Genomic DNA, 12,700 nt, shown 5'->3' with positions numbered 1-12,700 from the left:
ATGATTGATTAAGAACAATTTCTATGCCAGAACTGATGATAATTTGATATTGATTTGTAACAAAGGAAAATTTCAAATGATTAGACAGATACGTGACTACCTATTGATTGTAAAGTTGACTATAACACTAAAAGATCATGAACATCAATAACTTTGGTAGGTAGTTAAACTATAATGTTTAATTCTGTAAAATAGTCGATGGATGTGAGTGTCTGGGGCTAGCCTTTAGGATACTTTCTGATACATATGTAAGAGCATCTACAATATCTGGTAAATACAGCTCTTATATTTTGTAGAGAACACAACTTTCAGATCTTCTCACTGGCTTTAGATTCATCCATCTTCTGCAGTATGCAAAAAAAGATGTCAAACGGGAAATAGATACCCCCAAAATCAAGCAATGTGCTGATATGTGAAAGGATAGGTATCGCATGTATTTAAATTATTTGTTTAACTGTATGCAGTTAAGATAACAGTGTGGACTGTGGCAACTAGCTGAACTGACAAGCTCTGCTTAAAATGTTTCTTCAGAGAACAAATACCCCTGCTGAGAATATAAAATGTCTCCAGTACTTAACAGAAAGGAAGTCTAGGAAAGCTTCAAACCCAAATAAATACAAAGCTATATCGTCGAAGGCTTTCACGGCCGGAGAACGATGGTTGTTGTGGATTTTCCGGGCTATATAGCCATGGTCTTGGCATTGTAGTTCCTGACGTTTCACCAGCAGCTGTGGCTGGCATCTTCAGAGGTGTAGCACCAAAAGACAGAGATCTCTCAGTGTCACAGTGTGGAGAAGATGTTGGCAGGTAACATAGCCTAACTCAAACAGGACACAGTATCCTATTCCAGGATACTAAAATACTGGACACTTCCAACTACTTTGTCAGATTGCACAGGGAAGCCATTGAAATTCATAAGCATAAGCACAATTTCAACCGGAAAGAAGAGACTTTAAGAATGAATAGAGCATGGTTTCCAGTCCTGCAAAACACCAGGCTAACAAAATACTCTACATCCCACAATAGCCCTGCAGAGAAGATTAGCATATCAAGCACCAATCCATATGCAAAAGAACCTCCTCAGGATACAGTGAGGATACAGGAATGCTCCATTAGCATTCCACACCCTGGGAAACTCTTACAGGATGACTCAGCCCAAACCCACCTTCCTGAGTAGATATAAATTACCTGCCAACATCTTCTCCACACCATGACACTGAGAGATCTCTGTCTTTTGGTGCTACACCTCTGAAGATGCCAGCCATAGCTGCTGGCGAAACGTCAGGAACTACAATGCCAAGACCACAGCTATACAGACCAGAAAATCCACAACAACCAAATACAAAGCTGTTCCATCTCACCCTCATGGAAATTAAACTATTCTATCTTGCCATGTTTTGATGGGCAATTTCAATTTCTTAAGACCACTTTAAAAAATTCAGGAAAAATGCAGGAAAATCCAGTAATTCTGATGACAGAGAGATTGACCTAGCTAGTTGTATTCCTTGCACCCTAAATCTTTTATATTAAGAATAAAATTCAAATATATTTGATACATGTAATGCATACATAATACATTGGACTACATGCAATGATGAATGCATAGAAAACTGATTTCCTAGTATTCCTTTGTATTCCAACGTCTCCTAAACCCCAGAAAGATCATTCCTAGCGTCTCAGAATCTGTGGGGGGGAATCAGGGTACTACAATGACAAGACGGAATGGGATGAAATCACTCCTGTTGTGTCTTTCACAAGCAGTGGCAGAACAGAGGAGAGGGGGAAATGGCACCCCCTTTCCCTCTGCAGCTCTCCAGCTCCCATGGCTATTCTTCCAAGAGGGCCCTACAACACTAGGAATTATCTTTCTAGCAGTCAGAAGGGCCTGCAGGAACAGAAAGGACCACAGGAAATCCCCGCACTCCTTCCATATACCTATGGATGGATACAGAACATTGTTTATTTGCTGTGATGTTCTTGAAGTTGGAGCAAACATACATAACCTGCTACTATTCTCCAAAAAATGGAATGCTTAACAAGTAGGAGTTTAAAAATTCAAGTCTGTTAGAATCCACAACACAATTCATACAAATGCTTCCATCATATTTGCCTTTCGGGTTATTATCTACTGAGCCTGTTTAGACATTTAGAGAGAAACCCTAAGAGGGTCTATTCACAAGTAAATTCCATGTTATTGGCAACCTGGAACATTCCATGGACTCACATGCATCTTTCCTACACTCTTCCCTGTTTAGTGTTAACTGTGATGAAGCATTATATTTGCTCCAGTATACCCAAAGTTATAGTTCTAAAAAAAAAAAAGGATTTAAACCCACTTCTAATCCTGGTTTCGATATCAAAGTTTTAAAACTAACTACAGATAACAATAAAACACTGTTATAGTTGATGCTAACCTGGGAAGATGAGGAATTAGCATAGGTGAAGGAATAGCAAATAATGGTTTGTTTCCATATTTATACCCTGCTTTTCTCCCAAGTTGAGACCCCAAGTGGCTCCTGTCTTCCATTTTATTCACATAACAGTTCTGTGAAGCAGCTTAGGCTGAGAGTGGCCCGGAGTTATTGAGCAAGCTTCCATGGTAGAATGGGGGTTCAGAGCTAAGTCTCCAAGATCCTAGTCAGACACTCTAACCACTGCACCATGATGGCAGACAGTATTACACATGAGCCAGACATCAATTAGTGCCTTGGAAACACTTTGTAGCTATGCACAGTCATGCAAGCTGTCATGCAATTACCACCTCCTTCATTTAATTTGAAACTATACACTTCATCTTATTCTTCAAATTATGTAAAAATTCAACTACGAGCTTATTATCAGTTCAGATGACTCTATATGATGGCAGGAAAAAAACAAATTAAATCAGGAACAGTCATTGATTAGAGGATACATGGAATTCTTATGAATGCAAATAACCTATGAAGGTTAATGAGGTTCAATGTGAGTTTAAAAGAACAGAATGAATGTACTTTGTATGTACAGTATATCTTCCAATTTCAGGTCTACGTAACTTTGGAAAGGTACATTAGCGCAAGCTAAATTAGCTTTTTTATTGTCAACTGTAAAATATCTATTCCCCCCCCCCATCAAGAGTGCTTTGGATAGTTCAAAAAAAGTTCACACATAAAGTGAAACAAAGTTAGTATGTCCTCTAAAGTATCAATGATTGTTTTTGCAAGAAAAGAAAACAGAGTCAATATAGTGTAGTGGATGTTGTGATTAGACACAGGAAGACTAGGTTTCAAATTAGGATACAATCCCCACTATGCCATGGGAGACCCTGGACAAGTTACTCCATCAGGCAATCCTCCATCACAGGGCTGTTGTGAGGATAAAGCGTAAGATGGATGAAGCATATATGCCACCCTGTCTCCTCAGCGAAACAGTGGAATACAAATGTAGTAAACAGGTAAACAAAACGCACAACTGTCATTCTGTAAAAGATCATCAAAAGAAAATCTTGCATCCACTACTCAGTGTTGCACATGACAGATGGCAAACACTGATGGATTTGATCTGGGCATGCCTCCCTATGGTTAGCTAAGCTATCTTTGGAAGCTGTCTTTGGAAAGGGGCAGTGCCAACCATCTATTCCAGGAAATTACAACCATCACTACGGTCTCTATAGCACCTCAACAAGCAGCAGTAATCTGGTCCTATTGTTTGAAATGAAATGGATAGGCATAATAGGTAAGGCTTCTTTACTATGATTTTACATGTGGAACTCTCTCTCAGGACCCAGTCTTTTGAGTTACACAACAGGGACATTTTAGTTTAGGCAACTGGCAACAATTAGTATTTGTTTGATGGTTTAATTAGTTGCTGACTGGTGTTTCGGCTGGCTTTTAAATCCTGCGGTTGCTATCTTAAATTTAGAGATTAAAACAAACAGAAATGTGCAAACAATTTATTGATTGTATTTTTATTATTAATTTACTTTATTAATTTACTTTCTCACTGTGACTCAAGGTGGATTGCACAGTGGCCCATAGGAGTGTGCAAGGAAAGATTTGGTTTTCCTGCTTCAGAATTTCCCTTCCCACGCCTGCCAGCTGAAGTATAAAGGGCCCTTTCCCTGCCTCTTGCAAGCAGCAGGAAAGGGCCCTTCCTGCGCTTCAGCTGGCAGGCATGAGGAGGATCTCTCCCACCTGCCAGCTGAAGTTTAGAGCCCTTTCCCTGCCACCTGTAAGTGGCAGGAAAGGGCCCTTCTCGCATTTCAGCTGGCAGGCGCAGGGGGATCCTACCATGCTTGTCAGCTGAATTTCTGAAGCAGGAAAAAGAATGGGAAATAAGTGATTTCTGAAGCAGCAAGCCGCTTCAGAAACCGCTTATTGCCTTGCTTCAGTATGCTCCATGAAGATTCAGAGCACACTGAAACTTCCCGTCCTACAGCTTATTTCACCTGATGGGAGGAGGAGGAAATAAGTGGCAGGAGGGCTTCCCATGCTTCGGCTGGCAGGCATGGAGGGATTCCTTGCACCTGCCAGCTGAAGTTTAAAGGACCCTTGCCCTGCCTCTTGCAAGCAGCAAGGGCCATTCCCGTGCTTGCAAGAGGCAGGCACGGGGAGCATCCCCCCCACCTGCCAGCTGAAGTTTAAAGGGTTTGAAAGCCCCTGAAGCTTCCCGAAGCAGCTCAAATCACTTTGGGAAGCTTTGATTCAGCATTTCTGAATCAGAGCCAGCATGCTGGCCCCAATTCAGAAATCCTGAATCTTTACAAATCAGGTCTGATTCGGGTATTTATCCCGAATCAGAAACCCGAATCGCCCACCCCTAGTGGCCCATTCCTCATGGTCAGTTCAGGGCAATTCAGATTCCATTCTGCTTCTCTTGATCTCCAGATTTTCACATGAGGAAAGGAAGTGTGAGATGCAGAATCAACTTTCCCAGGCTTTTCCCCAACTTCTTTCTGTGCACACATAAGGTGACTCTTTTCTGAAGCTGCTGTTGAGTTGCATCTTGGTACGTCTTTTTGCATGCAGAAATTATAGTCCCTAACTGCTTCTCCTCGCTTCCTTTTCCATTCCCTGGGTGATTATTAGTTGCCCATCCAGTGGAAACTACTCCCCCCTCAGCTCTCCACACTCTATTTTTTTCCTCTCATAAGGCTGTATTATAAAATCATGACTGCACATTCATAGCCTTGTACACTGTACCTACAAAATCTTGCTGGTGTCTAAGATGCCACTGGACTCAAATCCTGCTATTATAAAAGGAGGTAACACATAAGTGTGTGCTAACTGCATCTCCTTTAGAGTTAACATCAGAACTCCAAACTGAAGTTGGAGACTAACAAGAAGCTAACAAGGATGATGACATACTAGTGTTCCATCTTCAGAAAGTGGAAAGTCTCACTGTATCACTCATCTCCCATTTTAAAAGTATCTGATCTCTAACTTTCAGACTTAAAGAATTTAAGAAGTGAAAGCCTGTTTTTCCTTAACAGGTACCATGGAGAAGTGAAGGGGGAAATGAAGAAGAAATCCATAAACGCTGCTACGAAAAAGTTTCCAGAAACCTCTAATTGCTCCGTATCACAGAGGAAATATTTAATGTACTGTATCACAGAGCTTGAAGACATTCTAAGTTAGCATCTAAAATATTAAGCCAATTAACATGCTTCGTTAATTTAAAAAACTCCTAATTTCTTGTCATAATTATCAGGCAACTTTGCTCTTCTGAAACTAGCTTGCCCAGCTTCATTAGACAGAACACACACCAGAGTTGCAGCTGGAAGTGGTACTACACAACCCTTCTGATGAGATACTGTGGTACTCCTGTAGGTTTTGAGTTCACAGCCTTTTGTAGCTTAATGTTGCATCGAAAAGGAAATTATCCGTTCCCTTTTTGCTTCCTGCAGCTGCTGCTGCCTCCCTTGGAGGGTAACAGTGGGAAGCAAAATGTGTATTAAAAGATACATTCCAGTGGCACAGACCTCTAAGCCTGTGGATTTAAAAACTTACAAAAAGCAGGCCATCTCTCAGCCATCTTCTATCAATTTGTCTTTTATAAAAAAGAACAGTTATACTACTGGAAAGAGCACAGCATCTAAGCAGCATCTAGACAGTGATTTGCCACAAAAATTAAGCTTTTAAAAACAAACATTGATTTCCTTAATATATTACTTTATTTGGCAACAGCAACAGCAGTAAAATAAACAAAATACAATTGGTGATTTCAGCACTTCAGCAGGTAACTCTCTTGCACATTAAGTTGTGAAATCTTCAGGAAAAATGTATTAATTTTTCATTATATTTAATTTGATTTCTTTAATCAGAAGCATGAAAGCTATGAATAACGACCCAACAAAAAACAAAGATTTTTCAAACTAGTTTTACAGCAATGAGTATTTTGTACCCTAAGAGGATTCCAGGTTATCCTACCATTTAAAAGTCCTTACTGGAACTAGAATTGACAACCCTATTGCCAAGCTTTGACATATTCTGAACAGCCCTCTGAGCCAGCCAGCAGCTCTCAATATAAATCTAACCACATAATTATAAAGGAAATTAAACATTACCTCTAGATGCACTATTATGCTGAATTAAATAGCGTTTGTTCTAACGATTGCCCATTTATACTATCTATATTTGATTCTCCTGAGCTTCAAAGAACAGCTGCACTCAAGAATACCTTTTAAAAACCCTATTTTTTAAAAAACTTTAACCAAGTTTATAAAAGGTTCATAACTTCAGCATTCCTGCTCCCATATGCTAACATTGGCCAGTCTGCCAGTTCCTTTGGTCTGTGCCCTCACTGCAGGGAGGTCCTTTGGTAACTACTTGGCTCATGAGCTTCCTCCATCATTGTTCCCACCTTGTTGAATGACATTCCTGAGAGAAAGGACAGCCTCATCCTCTTCAGCCTTTAAAGAAGCCAGTTTTATCCAGATGTCGTCCTTTGGTGATACTGTAATAAACCAATTCTTTCTACGTTCGTCTCCTTTTTAGTGTGCTGGGTTTTTTAAAGTGAAATTATTCATTGTGCAAATCTGTTTTTTAGCATTGAAGCTAATGGCAATTCTCACCGAGTTCATAATTTTTGCTGCACTACACAGAAAATCCAATGAATCTAACACATTCACCTTGACGATTATGTAGATTTCTGGCCCTCCCATGTTCAAGTAATGTAACAGAATCAAAACAGAGCGACATAAATATCAGTTTAAAAAAGAACTGGGGCAGGGGCGGGCGATGCTTGAGAAGTTACAAGTGATGTCAGATCACTGCCAGTAGCATTCTGTCCTCCCTCTGCTTTGCTGCTTTATTGAATGCAATTTTTGTGCCAAAAAAACATGTTAACTTAATTTCAATTTAGGAGTCTGCCAATACAACAAGGATGTCTAGGCCAGGGCGTACACAACTGGTTCAAACAACACTTGACCTTAGCTATTTTACATGGCTTACACAATGGAAAAATGATGGACAGATCATGAACGGTTTGCTGAATCTGAGGTGTGTCTGCATACAGCCATTGGTGAGCTAAATCAGCTGGCTGATACATGAGTTTTCCAAACAGAATCATGTCCTCCGGCATTATGTGGGGATCACCAGTTTGACTACAGAACTGGAAATTGCAGTAAGATGTTTGCTGGGGGAAGAATTAGAGGGGATGTGACCATTAATGATTTAGCAGAACATAAATTCCTTGGGTTAGTTTACCAGAAGCAAGTTAAAGAGTAGACCTGTGTGACAGACTGCACTTAAAAGCAGGTGCACAATCAGAGAGTTGGGAGGGAAAGAGTTAACTATTGCCTGGAATGGATAGCTTGAGTGACATGCTGCTCCCTCCTGGAAGATTAATTCCTGCCCAGTTTCTAAAAGGGGGTTGGCTCTGAAGAGGACCCTGGGTCTGTTGTGAGGGGAGAACAGTTTTAAACAAACTCCAGGAAATCTGAACTGTCATAGGGAACTTTGTGAAGAAACATTGTTGCTGTAACTAAAGTACTAAGTAAAACACCTCTCACTATTAAGAACTAAGAATATATGAAACTAAACTTCAAGGGTACTATTTTGCCTGTTACAAAAAGTGTACTCCATAATACCAACCAAATTTTACCTCAGCACTCCCATCTCCTGATTACACCTACTCAATCCCGGCCTGTTAAATAAAGTTATTGTCTTTTTGAATGTTACACTATCTCCAGTTCCATTTCAAGCAAAAAGGAAGAGGGCTCCTGCTTTTCCCCATCAAGTTCCTGGACTGGGCTAAAAGCCAAAATTGTATCTGCCTGTCAGTGTGGGACAAACAGACTTCCAAAACCACAAATATCAACACTCGACTTGGGGCTGCTGAGTCAAAGCAGGCAAACTGAATTTTTGCGGGAAAATTCGCCTCACAGTAGGGGAGTGAACAGGGATTCCATCATAATCTGTGTCTAGATGTACAATTTCAGACTGCAGGTGGGACTTGAAAGACTGCATACTCCTCAAAAAAATTAATGTACCCTGCACATTGGAAATCAAATGCTAAGAAGAATGCTTCTAGACTAATATTCTCAATACTCTGGCTTTCTGTGTATAAGAATCTCTTCCTTTGGGGGAGCATTCAGTCATGCAGGCCCTCATCAAAATTGTGAAGTGATCTAGTCTTGATATGAGATTAACTTTTGATCTGCTGATTGTGACAAGTAGGCCTTAACATAGCAAACACTCTTCCTAAGAAAGATAATTCAAATATAGTGTTATGAGAAAAAAGTTACCTCTATTTTCATTGCAAGTTGTGCCTTCTCTTTGTCCTTGCGCTCAATGCATCGCTTTAACTCCTCTATCTCTGACATGACAGCACTATGACTGAGCTTTGCTCTCAGCTCCCAGATCTGTTTCTCCATATCTTGTTTATCCTGATCAACAACTGGAACACAGAAGACAAAATATGTAGTAAGAAATAACACAACAACTTTTTAAAAAATGTACACATATATATAGCCTGTTTTGTACTCTTGCTTCTTTGGAATGCTGGAGTTTTGTCAAACTCTAAGGACAATTAAAAAAACAAGACTCAGAGAACTGGTTTGGGTCAGCAAAGATGGGTTACCTTCTGTAACTTGGTCAAGAGAAAGGAGATGATGAGATGGACTCATCCCTCTCCCTTGCAAACTATGAACTAGCTTTGAAGGAAGGCAGGGAGGAGACTGAAAGAAGGGAATGGAAGAATATGGGATACAATGCAGCATGATGGAAGTTGTTGCAGTGTGTCAGAAACCAAGAAACTGGGAAACAGTAGGGAAAGGAAGGCAAACAATACTGCTTTGGAGTGTATGAGGAGCTGCCCTGTAAAATAAACAGGCTCACACAAAGCCTAAGGTAGTCAAACATGGCAGCCATCTTGCTAACAAGATAAGATGGAATATTTGTTTCTGTTATTTATAGTCTGCCTCGCTCATTGAGACTCCAGACAGACTACACAGTGTAAATCAATCTAATCCAATATTGGATTAGAGTACAGAGTGCTTCGTACAGCACTCTGTACCAAGTTGCCTTTGAGGGGAGACCTACACTAGTGGCAATTTGGTAATACCATAAAATTATATATCAATGGAAAGATAATTTAAATTAATCAAGAATGTAATGCAACAAATTTTGTTCAATTATCTGTATTCTATCAAATGTTATAGCCAAATAACCAGGAAAAGGAAGCACAACTTGCTTAGGTTGATATGAAGCAGCTTTCCTTCATTTGAATGTAGCCAATGAGCATGAGTCTTTAGAGAGCCAATCAGGTGTCACCTTGTTTTGGCAATGAGCCAATCAGGTCACAGTAGGATTCAGCTATTGATGTCATGTATTGGAGCTGAGAGGAGGTCATTTGTCAGTGTGTTATGTGATTGCTATCAAGTTGGTTGGCTTGTTTTGTGTTCTTTCATTTAGTGAGCTTGTAAAATGTAATAAAATTAAAGAAATGGCACAAAGAGTTGACTGGTCACCCAGAAAGCGATGTAAAATAGTACTATTAAGTGAACAAGGCTACAGTTATGAAGAAATTAGAAGAAAAATTGGTGGAAACTTAACCAAAGGTGGCATTTCTAAATTTTTGAAGAGGTATAAGGCAACTCGGTCACTACAAATCCAGACTGGTAAAGGCAGGAAAAAGTGCACACAAGCAAGGGATGATAGAAGAATTGAGAGACTGAGCCTAGGTGACAGAAGAAAATCATACAGAATGAAATGGCACAATTATACAGAACGAAAATCATACAGAACGAAATGGCGCAATTCAATGTGAAGTTGAGTGCAAGGACTGTTTGGCGCAGACTGGAGGAATTTGGTCTTAATGCTAGAATTCCACAAAGAAAAACATTGTTATCTCTCAAACAAAGGTTGAAAAGATTAAACTGGGCTTATGCCCATGTTAACTGGACAGCGGAACAATGCAACAGGGTTATTTGGAGCGATGAGACCAAAATCTCCCTGTTTGGTAGTGATAGCATAAAATATGTGAGAAGAAGAATCAGAGAGGATTTGCATCCTGACTGCATTACACCTACCGTGAAACACCCAGTTAGTCTTATGATATGGGGTTGTATGATATCAAAAGGTGTGGGCAGAATTTGCGTGATAAATGGCAATATAAATGCCCCCAAATACATAAATGAAATACTTGAGCCCAAACTGAAGCCTTCCACATGTGATCTTTTCCAAGATAATGAAGCATTTATATTTCAACAAGATTCAGCTCCATGGCATGTTGCTGCTGTGTGCAAAAAGTGGTTTCAAGATAATCATATTCCACTGTTGGAATGGCCTGGGAATAGCCCAGACCTTAACCCCATTGAAAAATCTATGGAGCCGACCAAAGAAACTGGTTAGTGAGAAGCAACCCAGCAATAAACCACAATTAATAGAAGCAATAACTCAATTGTGGTTTCACATTATAACAGCTGCAGAACTAAAAAACTTGGTTCACTCCATGGGAAGGCATTGTAAGGCCGTAATAAAAGCAAAAGGTTACCCAACTAAGTATTAACTGACATGGTGAGAATTGTTGTATAACTCGTTTTTTCTATGTGTTTCAATTTTCTTCTTTATAACTACTGTTCTAAAAAAAAAAGTTTCCTTCATAAAAGTTATTGCATTACATTCTTGATTAAATTATCTTTCCATTGACATATAATTTTATAGTATTACTCCCCAAAAAAAAGTGGTGTTATGAGCCATCAAACCTCAAAAATACACATTTTCCAAAAGGTTTCCACAATTTTGGCCACTAGTGTATGTACAGCATATTAATGTACTCTTATCTCAATGTTACTGTGGCATGAATCCAGGAGGCCAGATTGGCCTTGTCAAAGTACGGGGGCAGTCCCCCTGCTCTTAACTACTACACCAAACTGGCTCTAAATCAAGTCAGCAAAGGTTAGCTAGATCTTATCTAGTGGGAAGCACACTATCCTTTAAGATCTCCACCTTCCCAACCAGCATTACTGCAGTCTTGTCAGGATTTTGTTTCAGTATGTTCACTCTTAGCCATTTAACCATAGCTGACAGACAGCAACTCAGAATGTTGACTGCATCACCAGGAAACTTGGATAAGGAGATCTAGAGCTGGGTGTCATCAGCATACTGATGACAGACCACTACAAATTATTAGTCTTCAGGGCTTTACCTAGAGATTTAAAAACATGAGGAATAGGATTGTATCCTGCGAAACCCCACAAGATAGGTTCCACACTGATAACTGGCCTTCAACAGCAACCCATTGAGTCCAGTTCATGAGGAATGATTTGAACTGATACAACACATATCCTGAGTCCCAATTCTGCCTTCAAGCACCTCAACAAAACGGCATGGTCTGCTGGACCAAAGTCTGCAGATAAGTCCAGTTGGAGCCACAAAGAAGCATCGCCTTTGCCTACACTCAGATGGCAGTCAGCTAAAGCCACCAGGACCATCGCCATCTCATAGCCCATGCTAAGGCCAGAATGAAAAGGGTCTGGACTTCAGATAAGATGAATTGCCCAAGATGACCTGGAGTTGGTCTGCTACTGTTCCTTCAAGCACTATGTCTAGAAAGTGCAGATTAGAGACTTGGCAGTAATTGGCCGTATCATTTTTCTGTAGGAATGTTTATGTAGATGGAGGAAATACTGGCCAAGGGAAGGTGCCCTGCATTAGTGGTTGATATGCAATAGACACTAAGGGCTTGTTGATGTGGACCTTACATGATTTTACACTGAGTCAGACCATCAGTCTATTAAGGTCTGTGGTCTACTGTGACTGGCAGCGACTCTCCAGGATCTCAGCCTTCCACATCATCTTACTACCTGATCCCTTTTAACTGGAGATGTTGAGGACTGAACTTGGGTGCCAAGCAGCTGTGAGCCACAGCCCTCCCATATTGTGTTAAGGCATGACAGAGTGTTAATCATGACAGAGTTTCCCATAACAGTGGGAGACCAGGATCAAGAAAAAGAAATGATAGAATGTTCAACAAGGAAATCCAGTTTCTGAACTCATCTAGAAGCATCTTGAATCATCCAGCTGTTTGGCTGTAGAGGCCCTACTGTAATATAGAGGGTCTAAAAGGAAATAGATATTGATAGCCATTTTAAGCATAGTGGCAAGGCATACTTAGAGATGAACCTGTATTGATTTGTTCAGTGCCACATGGGACAAAGGCCGCAATCTACCAAGCACGACAGATTTGCAACCTCATTTGCTTCTGATGATAGATCACACAG

At 40.2% G+C, this 12,700-nt stretch overlaps 1 protein-coding gene across 1 annotated transcript in view; it reads right to left on the bottom strand.

Moving 5' to 3' along the window:
* CEP128 (centrosomal protein 128) overlaps window positions 1-12,700 on the bottom strand; it is a 228,169-nt gene that overhangs the window by 169,600 nt on the left and 45,869 nt on the right. Inside the window, exon 12 of the mRNA XM_054970762.1 lies at window positions 8,723-8,874. Within this exon, the coding sequence (XP_054826737.1) occupies window positions 8,723-8,874 (152 nt within the window). The remainder of the gene's footprint in view (window positions 1-8,722; window positions 8,875-12,700) is intronic.

The sequence above is a fragment of the Eublepharis macularius genome, chromosome 2 (assembly GCF_028583425.1).
Source record: "Eublepharis macularius isolate TG4126 chromosome 2, MPM_Emac_v1.0, whole genome shotgun sequence".
Lineage (NCBI taxonomy): Eukaryota > Metazoa > Chordata > Lepidosauria > Squamata > Eublepharidae > Eublepharis > Eublepharis macularius.
The sequence above is the reverse complement of the archived record's forward strand: the minus strand, read 5'-3'. Positions and strand labels throughout refer to the sequence as shown.